The sequence below is a fragment of the Thermobia domestica genome, chromosome 9, assembly GCF_964235325.1.
Source record: "Thermobia domestica chromosome 9, izTheDome1.hap1.1, whole genome shotgun sequence".
Classification (NCBI taxonomy): domain Eukaryota; kingdom Metazoa; phylum Arthropoda; class Insecta; order Zygentoma; family Lepismatidae; genus Thermobia; species Thermobia domestica.
Genome location: NC_137462.1, coordinates 107,125,446 through 107,144,189, shown reverse-complemented (window position 1 = coordinate 107,144,189; position 18,744 = coordinate 107,125,446). Strand labels below are relative to the sequence as shown.

Sequence of the window (18,744 nt, the reverse complement as noted above, 5' to 3'; positions counted from 1 at the left end):
GCAAATAAATTAACTTAAAGATAACACTATAGTACGTTTCTATGAGAAATACCCAGAATTTAGTCTATTAACTTATTTTTTAAATGCAGGGCGAAATCATTTGTAGATCTTTCGAGAATCGATCCTATGACTCAGGGACGGCGCTAAGCTTACCTGTTATTAACAATTCCATTGCATAAATACTAAATGTATTTACAATTAAACTATCTTAGAGCATTTAAACGTACTCAGAATGCAAAAGTGTTATTATTAGTTCAATGTTTCTGATCGAATATGTGCTTGCATCATTTTGAGTAACAGCTCTTGTATTATTTCTGAAGGTCAACATTCCCCATTTCTTATGTTACGAAACCTTCACAAAGGACAACGCTACACGTGAATATTCTCAGAGAAAAGATACAGCACAATAGATATAACAAACGAAACATTGTACATAGATTTGAGTAATATCAAATGCACAATATTTGCGAAGTAACCATCTATTACAGTGAATGTTATTAAAAGGAAAAAAGACGATTTCTCTCTTTGATTGCCCTTATATTGTTCAGTTTACTTTCAGATATTAAAAATCAATGACATAACTCAGTTCTTTCCGTAGCATCTTCACAGATGTGTTCGAAAAATGACTATAATTTTGTATATTTTGTTAAACGTCAGTCATTAAATGTTACTTCCTTCCTTAGTTGGGTAACACCCTGTTTCAGACAGCTGATACAGGAACACGAAATGAGTTACTAACGTATGTTTTCTGTGTGACATTATTCACATTACTGTTTAGATACTGTAATTTTCAAAATTATACTAGTAGTTTGATCTTTTCTGTTACAACTTCAAGTCAATAAAAATTATAGTAACACAGTTTAGTTCTTAACGCGGAAGGCGTGTTGCCAAGCATTTTGGTATGTCGATTGACTACGACGTATGACGTCACACCATTATGAGGTATTATGGCGAGTAAGGCGGTGAGTGAATCGGTAAGTATTTTATAATTTTTTTTCGTATTTTTAAGTTACTTCTAAGGCAGATTGTGTATACCAAGAGTCATTAATGTTTGTACAGTATGTTTAGATAATTTGAAGTAAGCTGCAAAGTAAATTTCATTTAAAAATTAAGCTTTGAAGAAAGCACTATACCATAAGGCAAAGCAGTCAGAGGTTTGCAAGCTGTGTAACCTTGAGGGAGAGTGTAAGATCAGCGCTGTTGTGTTTTGTGTGTGAACTGATTGTGATATACTATTTCTTCGCAATCGTTGTGATAAAGAATTGTAATGGTATGTATATGTAAGTCATATAGAAGTTCTTAAATATATATGTATAAAACATACGTTCCGATCCGTATAAACATTCTTTCTATCCAGAAAGTAGGTAAGTTTTTAAAGTAGGTCGCTACGGGATAAGTCATGACTGGTGCAATGTAACCACAACCCGCAGTTCAACATTGATCCCGGTCGTAATTTGTTTTATTTATGTACTAATTCTATATGAAAGTATAGTGAACGGTTTAGTTATATGAATATACTTACGAATCCTGTAAATGTGACTAAACTGATTTATATCGACGTGCTTTTGGTGCGCTATAATGTGTTCTGAAGTGACATAGGGAAAACAATGAGTGATGTAAGAAATTTCAGGTTTATTCTAGATATACAGGACATGATTATACGTATTACTACTACTTCTTGAATACATAGGTGTGCTACTATAAGACAGCATAGAAATTAAAATATATTTGTTTTAAGATAGAGGAAAGAATGGGAAACAAAATTTTCAAGGCCATCCATGTATATTTTTCTCAATCATGATACAAGGAAAAATATGTTTTTCGTAGTCACACACAAACTAATTCTTGTCCTTTTAGTTGGACTATGAGTAAAATAACGAATGTAATTAGCTAAAATTCCAATAATAGTTGAAATTGGGAAATAAATTTTATCACAGGCGTCTGTTATCAAAATTTTTATTATAGTATAGGTATGTTTACACTATATCGAATGATTTGAAGTAATAGTTCTTTAAAATTGTTATGTTAAAAGAAAATCATGGATTAAGTATAGCCCGCTTCCCCCAGTGATTTTAAACGACTCATAGTGATTCTACCGATTCATATTAGTTCATAATGAATCGGAATCACATGTTACAAAGATTTAAGATGTAAATCTTGTGGTAAGGAAGCTTTAGTATAAGTAGTGGTAGTAGTAGTAGTAGGGGTAGTAGTAGTAGTAATAGTAGCAGCAGTAGTAGTAGTAGTAGTAGTAGTAGTAGTAGTAGTAGTAGTAGTAGTAGCAGTGGTATTAGTAGTAATAGTAGTAGGAACGGGTTAGAAGCCCCGCAGGGGTTGGTTGGGTTCTGTTCCTGATATAAGTATTAGTAGTAGTACCAGTAGTAGTAGTAGTAGTAGTAGTAGCGGTAGTAGTAGTTGTTGTAGTTGTAGCGGTAGTAGTAGTAGTAGCAGCAGCAGCAGTAGTAGTAGTGACTCTTCCAGTTCCGGTGACAAAGAACTGGGGGGAGCGGGCTATACACAAGCCAAAATCATTGCCCATAAGAAACATCAATACATCTAACGAAACCCTTGTATCTAATATTACACCATGTAACCATGTGCAAATGCGATTTGTTGATGTTATTCAATATGTCCGTACAGCACTGAAATATGGGTTTTATTTTTAAGTGTACTTAATATTAAAACTAATAACGAGCAGCATTAGTTTGAAAGTAGCCCCACCCATAGGTTATTTCAAGTGTATGCGTGATTTGACAACTCAGTGGTAGGGAAAATTAATGGTACCGGTACTGAAATATTCAATACTACCTTGAGGGCGTTTTAGATGTTAACCGTTTTGATAATGGAGGCCTTTTTGAAATTATTTAATTGCTAAGATGCTTTGTTTTAACAGGAGGAATGCCTACATATCTCAATTAAAACTACTAGATAAAGATAAACAAGCTGTTAGATACGGTAAATAAATAGCATACTCATCGGTATTGAGAGAAGTTTATCTTCTGTATTATTTTAGGAGTCTACGACTCTCTACGCCAGTCGAACTTCGAAAGACAGCATTTGTTATCGATAAATTCATATAACATATGCCTTCCTCTAACAGAAGTTAGGTATTCCAGAACTGGTTATTAATTTTTTTTTTAAATCACAAAACCTAGTGTAAACAATGAATCATTTTCAATGTTTATATTAAGTTTTGTATCAAACAGATTCATTATAATTGAGATAGGTCCCAGAAGCAGTACATGCAATTCAGACGAACTTCAAACGGTAAATTTGATAGAAGACTACCAACTTTTCCGTAATAAATTAGCGAATAGAACTGTTTTATATGTCATCTCCAAAGAATTTAGAATTCATAAGTCAGTAGTGATATACGTCTAAATCTTTGAAACGAGAGGTTGTTACGCTACTTTTAGATACACCCAAAACACAAAGGGAGGATCGGATAATAATGCGTGCTATTCAATTTGTGAAAATTAATCATACGTTTTCTTTTAACACCTATAAAAGTTATTTATTGTCGCGGATATAAATTAATGTTGACTGGCAACGTTATTTAAATTGTATAAAATGACTTCAATAGTTACAGTTCACACTGCAACCAAAGTGATGCTGACATGAGTTCAACATTGCCTGTATTAAAGAGATACATTTAAACTTTTGAACTGTTATAAAAAGGATCCTGAGGATGGCTTCGAATATATTCTTAAACTATATAGTAGTATCAAAAAGGCTTAAGTTTCAGAGTTAACCCTCCAATGTCAAACGTACAAAAAAAGCAATTGTAACATTAAACATTGTTAGGTTAGGTTAGTTTAGGTTAGGTGTGGTTAGTTTAAGTTAGGTTAGTTTACCAGTAAGACTTTAGTTAGACTAGAACAGTGACTGGAACCGGTTCTCATAGAAGCTCCAATCATCACTTACAGTCAGTAATCCATGGTTCTCATAAAAATTTAGTAGATTCTGGTATAATTCTGTAAAACTCAATGCGGAAATATCATATTCAATGCACCAATTCGCTATCCTATACCACTACCATGCTACTGAATCACCGAAACCTTCCGTGTGTTGCAAATAGTACCCACTTCCACTTGTCTTTTCCCGTATTAAACATCACACAAGAACCCCAAATCATTATTTCTTATCTCATTTCTCTTGTAAATTTTTCTTTAAGAAACATAGGGGCAACTCTTAAACTTAACCCATCAAAAATTATATCGATACAAAAGATGCGTTAAAGTTGACTAAAAAAACTCTGCTATTTAGCTGTCAGCCATATTTACATAGATGACCATGCCGTAACTTCTTGCAGCAATGGGTTTGTTTTTGGACGAAATTCTTATTTTTTAAAATTCAGGTTATGTTAGCATCTGTTTTCGATTGACTTAAAGGATGGTCTTATACGTTTGATATAAAATTTTGGTAGTGTATTCTGAATATGTTGATTGAATGTTAAAGAATGAATTAGAAGTTAACGGAAAACATAATTACTGAAGAAGAAAATTAGTGAAAGTATGGGGTTGTGTTGGCTGTTTTTCCGAGTGCATATTCTTACTCATTTACGTAATTAACAAGTGAAGCCAGGTAAAAACCAGTAAATCAATGGAAGAGAGTGACGCCTTGTAGTATGAAAAGAAGGCTATGTGAAAAATGGAATCGAGTAGCTGGTATGAAGGATTAGATTGAAAAATGACAATTAGACATCCATGTACGGTACAGGAAAACTGGAGAATTGAGGCTTCATTAAATCAATAATCAGTTACACACACAAGATATTTCTCAAATATAAGGGCTTCTGTTTTCGTATTCCGATAAAAGGTGCCCCAGGAAACAGCATTCTTCATAGTGGTAGTGAGTAGACTGGTTAACCAACATTTTTTTTTTTTTTTTTTTTTTTTTTTTGAAGAGAGAATTCACGATCAGTTGATAAATTAGGAGCTACGGTATTTCCTCCAATGATTTGTTCCAGTATTTACTTGGGAATGAATTGATACATGATTAAATATTAACTATCACGTCCCTTGTAATATGTCATGGTATTTATTCAGCGGAACGTTTTTGATGTGTTTCCCTGTAATCTTCAGCTGTATTATTCAAAACATCAACTGCTAATTTGAACTCGTACATAAGAACAACTTTAAAGTTCAGTGACACATCATCGGATCCATCTTATTGGAGATATCGAGTCAGTGCTTATTGCATTATTTTGAACTTTCCTATATTTCAAGAAGTGGAGTTTTTGTGATAAAGTCTCTCCTACCGACTTATTCATCAAGGAGGTAATAATTTACTACATTTTAATAGTACCAGTATTGTTTTCTGAAGTTACTGTCCATTAAAGATGAGCTAAAATTAGAAGATGAGTTAAAATTGACAGTTTTTAGTAATACCACTGAGGATGATTGGGAAATCTTTTGAAAACGTTCCGGTAAATATTACGCTGTATTTCAGGGTAAGTATCCCAACACCCTCAAACCCTGAGAATGATGAGAGGCATTTATGATAGGCTGAGGAAGATGATGATTTACTGGTTTTTACCTGGCTTTACTTGTTAATTACGTAAATGAGTAAGGATATGCACTCGGAAAAACAGCCAACACAAACCCATACTCTTACTAATTTTCTTTTTCAGTAATTACGTTTTCCGTTAACTTCCAATTCATTCTTTAACATTCAATCAACATATTCAGAATACACTGCCAAAATTTTATATCAAAAGTATAAGACCATCCTTTAAGTCAATCGAAAACAGATGCTAACATAACCTGAATTTTAAAAAATAAGAATTTCGTCCAAAAACAAACCCATTGATGCAAGAAGTTACGGTACCTTGGTCATCTAAATTATTTTTATCGAATAGAATTAAATTATTATGATTTCAGGTATGAGCGAAGTGACTCAGTAGTACTGTTTAGGAGGCAAAGAGTCCTTGATATGATTCCGATTTTGTTTTTTTTTTTTTTCCTTTTCCTGTTGTCTTCATTTTATCGATTTTTCAGTTTTAGTTTGCATGTGGTTACTATCAGCCTTTTGTAATTTTTAGGATATAACCATGGGTCAGTAAACCAAACGTTTATTTGAAAAAAAAAAAATAAGGAAAATAGTCACAGACATTTAATTCCGAATTTTACACGGATCATGGGCTTTAAGGTGTACAAAAATATCTAATTTAGATGCTTCGAGTAGTGTAGAAGTTCACAACCCTCAAAACGGCAATATCTTACTGAAATTGAAATGACATTACTTGATGTTATGTGATACAGAATGTTTAAAGCATTTTCTCAGAGCGAGCTTAATGATCTTGTTGGAGATTTAGGCCTTTCCAAAGATGGAACTGAATTACTAGGGTCAAGACTGAAAAATATCTACTGACACCTAGAACTTCATTCACCTGGTATAGGCATCGAGAGAAGGTATTCGCTACAGTTTTTCTCCAAAGAGGAAAATCTCGTTTTTTGTAATGATGTGCAAGGACTAATGAAGTACTTTGACAGAATATGATCCGTCTGAGTGGGGCCGATTTATAGATGCGTCTAAAACAAGTCGCAAAATAATCTTGGTGTATAATGGTAATACATTTGCATCATTTCCTTTAGAACACTTAGTGCATCTGGAAGAAAACTATAATGATTTGTGTATGATCCTTGAGGAAAAAACTAGGAAGAACACCAGTAGAGGTTTGTGGAGACTTCAAAGTACTAACCATATTGTTGGGCCAGCAGGCAGGTTGCATAAAAATATCCCTGCTTCCTGTGCTTGCGAGACAGTCAAGTCAGAGACCTCCATTAAACCAAAACTGACTGCCCCCTTCGAGGTGCTTTAACGCCCGGCGGAAAAACGTCATGAATACAACCTTGGTTCTACCTGAAAAGGTTTTATTACCACCTCTTCATATAAAATTAGGGCCTATGAACCAGTTTACTAAATCACTGCCTGAGGATGGGGAATGCCAGAAGTGTTCCAAGTTCCTAAAACTGTCAGAAGCCAAGTCTTCTACTGGCCCCGACGTACGAACCGCTCTTTTCAGAAACAAAAGGGAGGGGGGGGGGGGGAGTAGAGAAAAAGAAGTATGGGACTATTTTTAAGAATATAGTTCACAGGTTTTTGGGGAGTATTAAAGACACTCTGTACAAAACCATTGTACAACGCATGTTGGCGGCGTATGAAGCTCAAGGATACAAGGTGAGTTTAAAAGTTTATTTCATATGGTTCCAAATTGACTGTTTTTCCGAAAACAGGAGCGTATAGTGAAGAGCAGGGTGAAAGATTTCACTAAGATGTCTGATTTCGAGAGATGATACTAAGGAAGACGGGACGTTAACGTGCTGGCTGATTAGTGTTAGATGCTCAGGCGAGAAACAGGAGATAGAAAGTGAATGCGTATTCGGAGGAGCATCAAAGAAAACAAGAAAAGATTTTTCAGACAAAAAGAGTAAACATGTAGTGTTAAATATATCATAAAGGAATAGTTTTCCTTCAAATGAATAGTTCTTTCCGTATGGGAAGGAATAGTGCTTTTTAAAATGTAAACTCTACATGTTTTGACCCCCCCTCCCCCGAAAAAAAGTACGTGATGAAGGAAAATGAAGATCATTTTTGGATTCAGCATTCTGAAAAACATAGTTTACCAAAAATATTCCATGCAACTAAAAAAAAAATTTTGTTTGAAGACCTGTGTAATCGAACCCTTGACCAAGTGCACCAAAGGCAGACGCACTAGTCATTAGACAGCAGGGAAGGCTAGAATTCTAATGATAGTAAACATTCATTATACAGTTTTGCATTGTACTGTAAAATATTAGGACAGTATGATATGAACATGAAGATATATCACAATTTTACTTATCACCAGATATAATTAGTTTTAATCTGTAATCTGAGCGTTATGTGATAATCTCGACCATGTCATATGAAGTTCATTTTCTTATGGTAGGAAGTCTTACATAAGGCAAAACATGAAATCTTCTGAGACAACATTCCATGGTTATGGATCAATCAATTTCAAATCACCCAGGCAATGCTGCCAACATTTTTTTATTTTCCTGATTTTTTTTAATATCATGAATTCCCCATAGCTAGATAGTCACAAAACACTGTTTAAAAAAGATAAAATATGTGTCATAGTTTTTTCTGGCAGCCATTTTTAAAATAGTGGTTGGGCAAATTTTAATAAAAAACGTGGTTTTCGGAAAGGTTAATTGCCAGGCTATTTTTAAACAGGGTTGGCAAGAACCATGGTTTTTATTGAAAAAAACAAAAAAAACGTTTTTTTTTGGTTTAAATAATTTGCTCTATGTATTCATATCATATATGGACAGAAATAAGTTTGTTTCGCCTTGATGTTATTATGCAACAACTGGGCTATGCTGGAAGAGGTCACATAAGCTTAAAGCGGAATAAAAATTGCTTCTCGAGTTCCATCCGAGAGAAATTGTCCTCCATTTGAACTCGGAACCAGGACTAATTAGCCACAAATGTGATACGTCTGCCGACTCACTCACGAAGGAATCCTGATAAAAATACGTTGTACTGATCTTTACATGTTTCTTAATATAACTGTCAAGAGTCATTTCAGAAGGACAAAAAGATAAACAGTTGCACAAGTGAAACCATTGTAAAGAATTACATATGGACAATTTCAAAGTACTACGGAGTACAGAACAAATTTAGTTCAAGTTAGTTAACAACGACTTTTATTGGTCCAATTAAAGAAATACACGACTTAATTTGCATATCAGTAAGAAAAGTGAATAAAGATACGAATTATTTGAGTCAATTTTGGCTCAGACTCATTGATACATAAGTAGATACCAAAGGTACTTCTCATTTCACTAAATGCCTCTCGTGGGGTCAGTTTGACCCCCCCCCCCCCACACACACAAAGTACGGCATTTCGATGTATTTTATCAATAGTAAACATTGAAACGAAACAATATTTAGAATTTTTCTTTGCAATTACATAACAATAATAACAACTACAAAAAAAAAAAAAAAAAAAAAAATCACAAACACATTTATAAACTTATATATATATAAAGTTGCTTTTGTAGTATAATTTTTCTGAGTAATGAATGGGGAATTTAGGTCTGAATATAATACGAATAATATACGGGAATGAAACGTGATAACCCACAAATGTGTGTTCATCCAGATTTTACAAACACTTACACTTTTACAAACATTTTTCGTTTTTTGGTTTAAACTTTTTTTTTTTTTTTTTTTTTTTAACAGCTGGTTTAAACCTGTTTTTAAAGATAGAATAATTCGAAAACTTGTGAAATGAATGAACTAGTGAACAGCATGAAATGAACTTCAGGTATACATTATTTTAATTTTTCTATCATGCAAAAGAGTCAGTCAAACTCTTTATTGTAAAAACTCGGAACTCTTTACTGTATCAATCGTTAATTTTGAAGACATTAGTTTTATGAAGCAAAGGAAAGGAAAGGAATGACATGTTATTTCTGTGTTGAATACTTGTATAACTACCTGCATTGTAAGTTTTAGTCCTGAGAATGCACTTCTTTTTTCTCTAGAGCTGTTCCAAAATGGCCGAAAGCCTTTTAACGTCAGTATTTGAAAAGGGACTGAATGAAAACAACTGAAAAATTTACGGAATGTTCTTTATACAAATGGGAATATCTCACAAAAAAATTATGCACGAAACTCGAGTACATTTAGAGTAATAGAGCAGTGAATTTCAGTAAAAACGCTACCCTTCTACACGCTCGTGCAGTGCAAGGTAACAAACTAGAACTTGAAATTATTACAGTTGACATTGGTTTAAATCATTACAGACAATAAATGATCAAATATTCCTACTTTTAAATAACAATGGGCATTCTATATGCAGGGTAAAGCAAGGAGAAATCTGTAGACACATACACACACACATTATACAGTATATTAGGGTGGTCCGTATTTTCCATGTCAAATCAAAGTACCCCGTAAGAAAAAAATAGCTGAATTGAATAATATTAAATGGGGCTATTTGGAAAACTTATATATATTTTTGATACATGGTATAATAATGAGAAAACTGTGATAGATATGTCGTTTCCATAGGCATCTAAAAGAAGCAATATGGATGGTCATATGTGCCGTGTCTTATTTATAAACTGGTATAAAAATTTTCACAGCAAATGATAATTTTTGTGTGTGTGTGTGTGTGTGTTCTTTCAATTTTCTGTAAATTGGCCCTGTCTTTCCGTAACGAAAAGTGATTTTTACCTTGTTGTGCTAAATATAATTGATTTCAGAAGTTTGCTAATGAGACGAATCAGTTTTATGTTTCCACTTCCTTTCTGGGACATCTATGGCCATTTTTAATTTCTTTTTTCTACTAAATATTGGGGCTACTTTGAAAGTTGTGTTTATATTCAGAGAGCGATAATGGTTCATCTGATCCGGATGATTCTGATGAACAACCATTAATGGAAAATGAAACAGGAACAGTTGGTCATTCTGATCATGAAGAAACGAAACCAGTAGGTCATTCTGATCAACAAGCAGGCGTATGTGCAGAAGAACCACGGTGTTACAAAGCTGGAGTGTGGGTGGCAGTAGCTTATCTTGGGAAGAAGTCTATCAAACATTATGTTGGCCAAACATTGGAAAGTGGTCCAGAATACAAAGTGAAGTTTCTAAAACATTCGTGATTTTAAGTTTGCATGGCCTGCAAACCCCATAGCATAGCAGAACATGCCGCGATCTGCGATGTGATCGCAGAAAATCTGCCACGCCTGTGCAGAATAATTGCCATGTAACCAGGGTGGAAAAAAATCATGATTTTTTTCAAAAAAATCATTTTTGTTGATTTTTTTTTTATTTAAATCTATTTTTTTGATTTAAATCAAATCTTTTTCTTCGTATAATATAAGTCGCGAACTGAAGAAAAATCATTAGGAAATAGTATTAAATGTTAATTATGTCATTTAAGTAAAAGTATTGGGTTTTAATTTTGAATTAATTCCCAGTCGTTAACCTATTTCAATCCCAAACAATGTTTCTTAAGCAATGTTTATCAACATGACACTTTTCTTTTCACGAAAGTTACTGATATTTGGCAGGGGCATATTTTTAAACAATTGAAACTAGCTAGCGGCACGAAATACATATAAAGTACATAAATTTCGCCTAAAATTAACTAACTCACTCTATGACCTATGGAACCCGGAGGTTCAATGCCATGTTCACAAAAGCTGTCCTGACTTCTATCCTTAGTCAACTGAATCCAGTTTCTATTTTGTATTCTTATTTCTGCGAGATCCATCTTAATATTGTCCTCTCATCTGCGCCTAGGTCTTCCTAATGGTCGTTTACCGATTGGACTTCCAGTTAAAACTTTGAAAGCCTTCCTACTTTTTTCCATTCTAGCTACATGTCCTGCCCACCTGAGCCTCCAAGATTTGATGACCCTAAAAATGTTTGGTGAATGGTTACCTCAGTGTACCGTACCCAAGCGACCTCAAGTTTTTAATCTATTCACGGTTTACAGTATGAGAGGAAAGTACCGTATAAGTTTGGAAATATAACTGTAAGTTGATAAGCATATATTATAAATGTAATAACTATTAACTAATTAGAAATAAGTTGGAAATAGCGTCAAATATGAGTTTGTAGTTAAATGGAACCCCAAAATGATGTATCACTGACCCTTTTCGTAATAAAAAAAATAAAAATTGAATCCAAGATGGAAAATTTCAAGGTGGCCACCGTGATGCCTTTTTGGTCTAGATAAAGTAATAGATGGAGGTTCTGTCTCCATTACCCCTATCCAAGATAGGATGTCACTCCCTCTAACCGTTCCAAACTTAAAGGTACCTTTGCCTCATATTGTATATAAATGAATTCAAAACTTGAGATCGCTTAGGGTACCATTTGATATTCAATCGAGCTAATTTTTTCAGTGGGATACTTTGGTCTGATAAGGAACCGCTTTAGGGGGTGCAACTGAACCAGCCTAATATACATTTATGTATGAGTGTATGGTTTATTCCCCATAGTTCCGAAATAGAGGAGGTACACTTCGAGCGCCTGAAACCTTCTGAGTTGCAATTAAGAAATCATAATACATGCTATAGTTGATATATCGACGAAATAGATACCTCATTCGAAAGATAGGCTTTCAGGGGGCGTACCGATTATCTCAGTAGTACCAAGGGGGGAGGGGATAATAGGGAAATTTTAAAATTTTCCCTCCAAAATTCTCCTGTTATTGATCCCTTGTTATTGAGTGGCAACACGGTGACTAGGCAAACAGAAACATATTGTGCGAATATTACAGCGTATGCCTAAGATGTGAAAGATGCATGTTGGTTTTTAGAATAGTACTCAAGGAAAATAATAATGAACGACAAGTTCAGCTTATAAGAACAATGTATAATGGGCTATTCATTTGGTAAAGGAACCTATTCATTTGTATCAATAATTAGCCAACAATAACAGTTATTATATAAACTGTGTTGATGTTTCAATGCAGAATGCACATAGCTTACAATACAAAACTATAAAAAAAGGGAGAAAGTTACTAATGTAATTGCACACAGTGTCTGCGGTGCAGTCCCAACACGGAAAATACCATGGGGATTGCTGATATTATGGTATGTGACTAAAGCAAGTTTTCAAAGTTACCTTCTTCGATGCAATTAGAATGTTTGATTTTTTCTCGAGTACTATTCCAGAGGTCAACGTTCACCTTTCTCAACATCTTAAGGCATATAGTGTAGTATCAGTTTGCGTCTTGCCACTCAATAACAGGGAATTATGGTAAAACAGGGGAAATTTTTAAAGATTCTTCCCTTCTTCATTGCTGGAATAATCTGTACACCATCTGAAAGCCTGCTGTATAACCTTTCCAAAGAGGTATATTTTACGTGAATCCATCAACTACATGGTAGGTTTAGAGCGCTCGAAGGGTAACCAAGCAGAATAGACCATATAGCTGCTCACATACTCTTATTTTTGCTTAATCTGACCTAACCTATCTCTTCCCCAAAATAGCTGCACTTCCTCATATACATGTTGCATGAATGAGTAAAACCGTCATCCGATGGAGAATATGAGCATCATATGAGAGTATAAGTTGCCATCTTAAATTCAACTTTTTTCTAGAAGCTTCTGTGTGGATCATCAATTAAGGTTAGACTTCAGAATGACAACGTATGGTACAAATGGTCAATCTTCAATTGTTTAGAAGTTATACAGTGATAAGTTAGAGAATTTACCGTACAGGTGTGTATGGGGGATAATTTTACTAAGAGTGTTATATGAAGGAACCCATATCTGTGTGGCATGTATTGAATTCTGCTACGATGAGCTTGGCACTCATCCCACTAGCCATAAAGAAGATTTCAGTGCCATTCAAGAAGTATTTCCAACATGTTTGCAATAAAGACAAAGGCATACTATCGTAAATGACCATCAGTGTTACTGTATAATTTGTAAATATTGAAGATATGCCAAAATAAAATCATTGGTGTTGAGTAAATGATTTCTTTCATATCGTTTGTGAAAGAAAGGAACAAGTCGAGTTGAGTTTAGGATAGCTGCCATGGTGCCATTACACATTACCATCTCTCAAAGATTGGAGTCGATTCCTACAGCAGTTAAAAAGAATTGTTTGAGATACAATATTTATCCTGTACCTAAGAAATTTTGTGTACGTACGTTAGTATCCGTAGTTAAGGGGCTATTTTCTTCACCATACAATCGTACGAAGGATATCTTTTATTTGATGAGTTCCTAATCTGTAGGGTTGTTTTCTTCAGTTTTAACGTTTTGAAGGCGAATTCTCCTCTGTTTATACATATATGTATTCAGGTTAATGCAAATAATAGTAATTAACTGATGCGAGTGTGCGTGTGTGGTGTATTATTATACATATGTAGTGAAGATGATGTACAGTTGGTGCAAATGTTTGCTTACTAACAAGTCTCCTTTGTTCATCATAACTATAAATAAAATTCATGAGTCACTTGCCAGTAGCTTTTACCACCCTGTGTTTATTCGGTGGTTGTGTCTAAATTCATGTCATAATCATGCGACAGACATTTTAAGATCATTCATTCATTGTCATAGAAGTAGCATACATGCTTTTGCAGCAGTCCATCATCCAGGCATGATTTCTTTGTAAATAAAAATCATTTTGACAGCATTGTTGTTTACAATGCATGAAGCTGAAATCTGTATGTATTGTGTAATATTGGCTTTTGTTTACGTGCTTGTGCATATATTTGTAGATTTCACATGTAGTATCATTGTAGTAGCTTTTAGGGACCCTTCCTTGGTGTACTGTCATAATATCATTACACATGTGGCATGTCTTCATCTAACAGGAGTCTGTTCCCTAGCTGTGCGGGTCTAGAATTTTTTAAAAAATGAAGCCAGGTGTGAATGGATGTGAAGATGATAAATTGCGTATGAAGTTCTAGTCATCATTCTACCCCGCTTTGTGGTAAGTGAAATTCATGCTAAATATTTGTAAATATTCTATTGCTTCCATCTCTTTTTTTCAAAATCATAAATAACATTGTGTTTTTAATACCTATCGTTTGTGTTATTTGGCATGCTTATAACCATTAATGTTGTTTGCTTTGTGAGAGGAGTCAGAGGATTTAAAAAAAAAATCATTTTTGTATCTCTTGATAAATTTTCAAGAGCGTATCTTTCACCTCTTCAGCTGTGTGTTTTAAAATTTGTCTTCCTAGGTCATATAGTGTATTGTTTGTTTTTACATCTTTTTCGTATTCTCTTTTAATTTCACTTTATATTGAAAGAGTTTGTCCACATCACGTGCTTTTAGCAGGAACATCTTCTAACAGAGTCTTTAAAAAGAACTACACAAGTTCTCATCAGGATTATCGTAACTTGTTGCTTATTTGTTAACATTTTGTAGTCCATTTTCTGATCATATATAATTTTTGGTGGGTGTTGAATTAATGGTGAAAGTTTTTTTTACCTTTATTTCTCGTGGACGCTTTCTTTATAACACATGTTTGCTACTGTCATGTGAATATTTATGTAAGAAACTGTCCTTAATAAGACATCTAATCGGCAGCAATATAGAAGTTCGATGGAGCCAGATGTGATACAAGGGATGTCCAATGGTCAAAGAAAGTGAGGAAGTTTTGAGACTCGAAGAAATTTCAATGCTTGATTATAAGCCAAAGGAGAAATTAGTACGCGAGAGCGGAACTCGAAAATGTCCGGGCGTCCGGTTGGCATGGCGACTAGAAATATGAATCTATCATCTAGATCGGAAAAAAAGACCCTGTAGAGAAATTATTCGTGATTCTATAAAAGGTACAGATTATCTAATATGCTTCATGCACTAGTTGTTATAAATTTCGTTTGTTGGTTGTCGAATAGGTTGAATTTTTTTGTTGACAGGTTGAGATAAGGGGAAATTCTAGCTTAAAACTGTCATACATAACTACAGTTCAAGTAAACCGTTTTACAAAACGCATTTCATGTGTCAGTGTTGCAATAGTTGGCAATCCTGGAATATAAATTCTCAGTTATGTTCTGTTAGAGTTTGCCTGAAAGTGATATACCTTGTCAATGAAAAAGTTTTTCTTTTTTTCTGCGGGGATGGGCTGCTTATCAGGTCATTAGGTGCCTTCAGATAATTTTAAAGAAAGGGGCTTTTCAAGGTGTTAAGAGAAGAATCATAAGGCTTTGGAAGTTCCTCATTTTCCTTTAACTGATTATTGTGATGATTGATAGATGTATATATTGGACCCTCAACTGTATCATGTTTGTAGATTTGTATGTGTGCTCAAAACAATAGTTACGGGAAATTATTGTAAACGTGCCACTTGATCTGTTTATACTGTCTGAGACTAAGGAAGGTAGTGTATGTAGTCTACAGTGTGTATAAAATATATTATTTTCTTTTTAAATAGCTACAAACATCGATAACAGTTTGTAGTCATTGACAAAGAAAATAATACACTGTACATAGGTCTTTACGGTACACAGTGTCTTGTGTTAGGTAGAACCAATGTTACAGTCAGAACACAAGGCATCTCCCATGCATGTAAGGGAACATCTTCACTGTATATACAGATTTACTGTACATTATGTACATATTTGACTAGAGAATTGCTTCTCAAAGAATCATACTATTATTTTACTCTTATGGTAGGTTTAGAGCTAGGAATATTGATTGTAAATAATAATTATAATTTTAAAAGATGCAAATAATGAGTAGATTGAGGATGGTAGAGAGGCTACGAAATTCGAGAGTGAATATTAATAACTCTTGAAATTTATTCGAGAGTTTGTGTGCATTGGCAGTGCATTGTATTTTTGTTGAAGTGTAGTGTCCTTTTCAGCACCGAAGTTATATGAGATGTGCACATACACTAAATGGCAAAATACGTACCATCGTAATGCATTTAATTCTTTCCCACGGGAATCGAACTTGGAATTCCCGTACACCAAAGGCGCGCGTTAGTCAGTACACCGGCAGGGAAGACTATTTATCATGTAATATGGACCGTAGTCGAAACTTGCTTACACTTGAGCAATTACGTTGTTTTAACTAACATGATTTGCACAAATTTTCAAAGCAAAAAGGCAGAAGTCATAATTTGACCAAGAAAATTCTTTGATTTGTATGATAAGATCCAGCATGGATGAGAATAATGGTGGTTTTAAAGTACGGTGAGTTCTGTATGAATGGACTGAATTTAATGCAGCTTATTCCTTTGATTTAAGCAAATGAGATATTCTTTCAAAGAAAATACCATTCAAGTTATCTTTCAAAAAGAACAAACGTTCTAACGGAGTACGTAGTGTTTGCAGTGGTTGTATAGCCGATTATCTCTAATGGTCAAGACAAGCTTTCTTTCTCTCCATATATAGCTTTTCGAGTATCATTGAGACTGAAAATAAGTAAATAGCTAATTTTTGTCTATGATTTTCTCTGTGTAGCTTATCATTAGAATAGGTAATTTTCTTTAAGAGAACGGACTCGCAGTCTTTTTGTGAGATTGTCAGTGGCTACATACAAACGCACTATTCCTTTTGAATTTACGGCAATTACTATTATTTAGTAGTGTACACATATAGTTCATATATGAATATTAAATCATTATTCTATGTATTACTAACGTACTCTTAATTGAACCCTATAATTAACTATGGCAGTGATATTGACAGTTTATTGTTTAGTATTTTGCACAAAAAATAATAATAAAGCAGCACCGAGGCTAAATAAAACGCGAACCCGCAGTTGAACCCGAACTTAATGTATCCACGCCGATAGTCGAACGGGGTCTTCCGAATCATATAGGAGAAAGTAACCATTTAATTGGGAATACTGTAATGAATGATAAGGCTACACAGTTCTAAATATTATAGAAATCAGTATGTATGAATTACAGTTATAGCCTCTACAGGACCTTTTTTTCTTTTCAATTTAACCTTTAAGTATTGTTGTGTATATAAACAAGTGTTAACATAAATGGTTTCTTGGACGTAGTGTAAAGAACATTGTCGATATGGAATTCTGCATGGCACATGTAGAATGAGTACTCTAGTATTTATTGGTATTGTTCATCTCGGCTTTGATACCTGTGGGAGTATACGTATTTGTATATCTTGTCTCATATAGCCTCGGTGGGAAATGGACCATTGAAACAAAACGAATAAACAGGAAAATAGTTACAATAGCCAGATGATACATTCAAAAAAATTCTTCATTTATATTTTAGAATCAACTCCTTAAATAGACACAAATCCAATGGGATGAAACTACAGGAAACTTCCCCTCTAATAATTCCATAGTAATAATAATTGAGGATTAAAATCTAAATGATCCAAACGGTGTATTTAATTTTCAAAATTAGGATTTTATTTATGAGAATGTTGTATAATGCCTAGAATTATTATTTTTCCTTTCGTGGTGATACTATTCATAAAATTTCTTTCGCGAAACTCCTGACTTTACGGAACAACTCGAACCTTAATGAAGTTTATATGTAGACCATGAAAATTTTAAAACTTTCACATAATGTATTTGAGAAATAGCGAAGGAAATTAATTATATTCTAAGGGAGTTGAACCTGTTTCTACCTGGGTTTCTTATTTAACGGCTCCGAGACAAATTATGAATTTTAGATATTCACATCTGATAAATGTGATGAAAAAAGGTCTGTTCTCAATTTAAGGCAGCCGGCTGTAAAATAAAGTACGTAATTTAATTTAGAGACAGCAGGTACGTCAAATGACGTGCGCAGGTCTGAAATATGCTTGCTGTTTATTACCATTAGAATACAACAAGTTAGTAACATCATACTGTCTTTAGGCGCTACTTGTGGTTTATTTAATTTTTTAACAACAATTAGGCTGAGTTTCAAGAAACTGAAACTACTGCTTATTTAGAACATAAGAATAAACATTTTTGAAATTCTAACTGCTAAAAATCCGCTCATTAATTATTGCATATTTTATTTACCCGCGGCTTATCTTACGACTTATAAAGTTAGTAACAGTTAATATTAATAAAGTTTATACTTACTTGAGCACCCATTTTGTTAATTTTCACCATAGATGTTTCAGCGACCAGACGACTTCTTAGAGGAATTTTACTTTGATTGAAGAACCAGATTACCTGTAATATTCCTGTAACTTAACCCACTGAGAAGTTAGTGATGTAATGATCGTAGTTTTTTCTCTTTCTTTTTCCACTTGTATTGCTCCCCTTTTTATTGGGTTCGCACTCGAAAGAGGGTTCGG

General features: G+C 34.0%; 1 protein-coding gene across 8 annotated transcripts in view; it reads left to right on the top strand.

Moving 5' to 3' along the window:
- Window positions 1-18,744, top strand: part of bbx (bobby sox) — a 205,292-nt gene that overhangs the window by 123,687 nt on the left and 62,861 nt on the right. For 2 of the 8 annotated variants that reach the window (XM_081771661.1, XM_081771657.1), the window contains exon 1: window positions 767-974. The exons of 1 other annotated variant lie outside the window; for it this stretch is intronic. In XM_081771661.1, the coding sequence (XP_081627787.1) occupies window positions 948-974 (27 nt within the window). In that variant the 5' untranslated portion in view covers window positions 767-947. Of the gene's footprint in view, window positions 1-748; window positions 975-1,022; window positions 1,271-1,401; window positions 1,617-14,336; window positions 14,456-18,744 lie in introns of those variants that run through there. 5 more of the 8 variants (XM_081771663.1, XM_081771664.1, XM_081771665.1 and 2 more) reach the window with 5 other exon arrangements.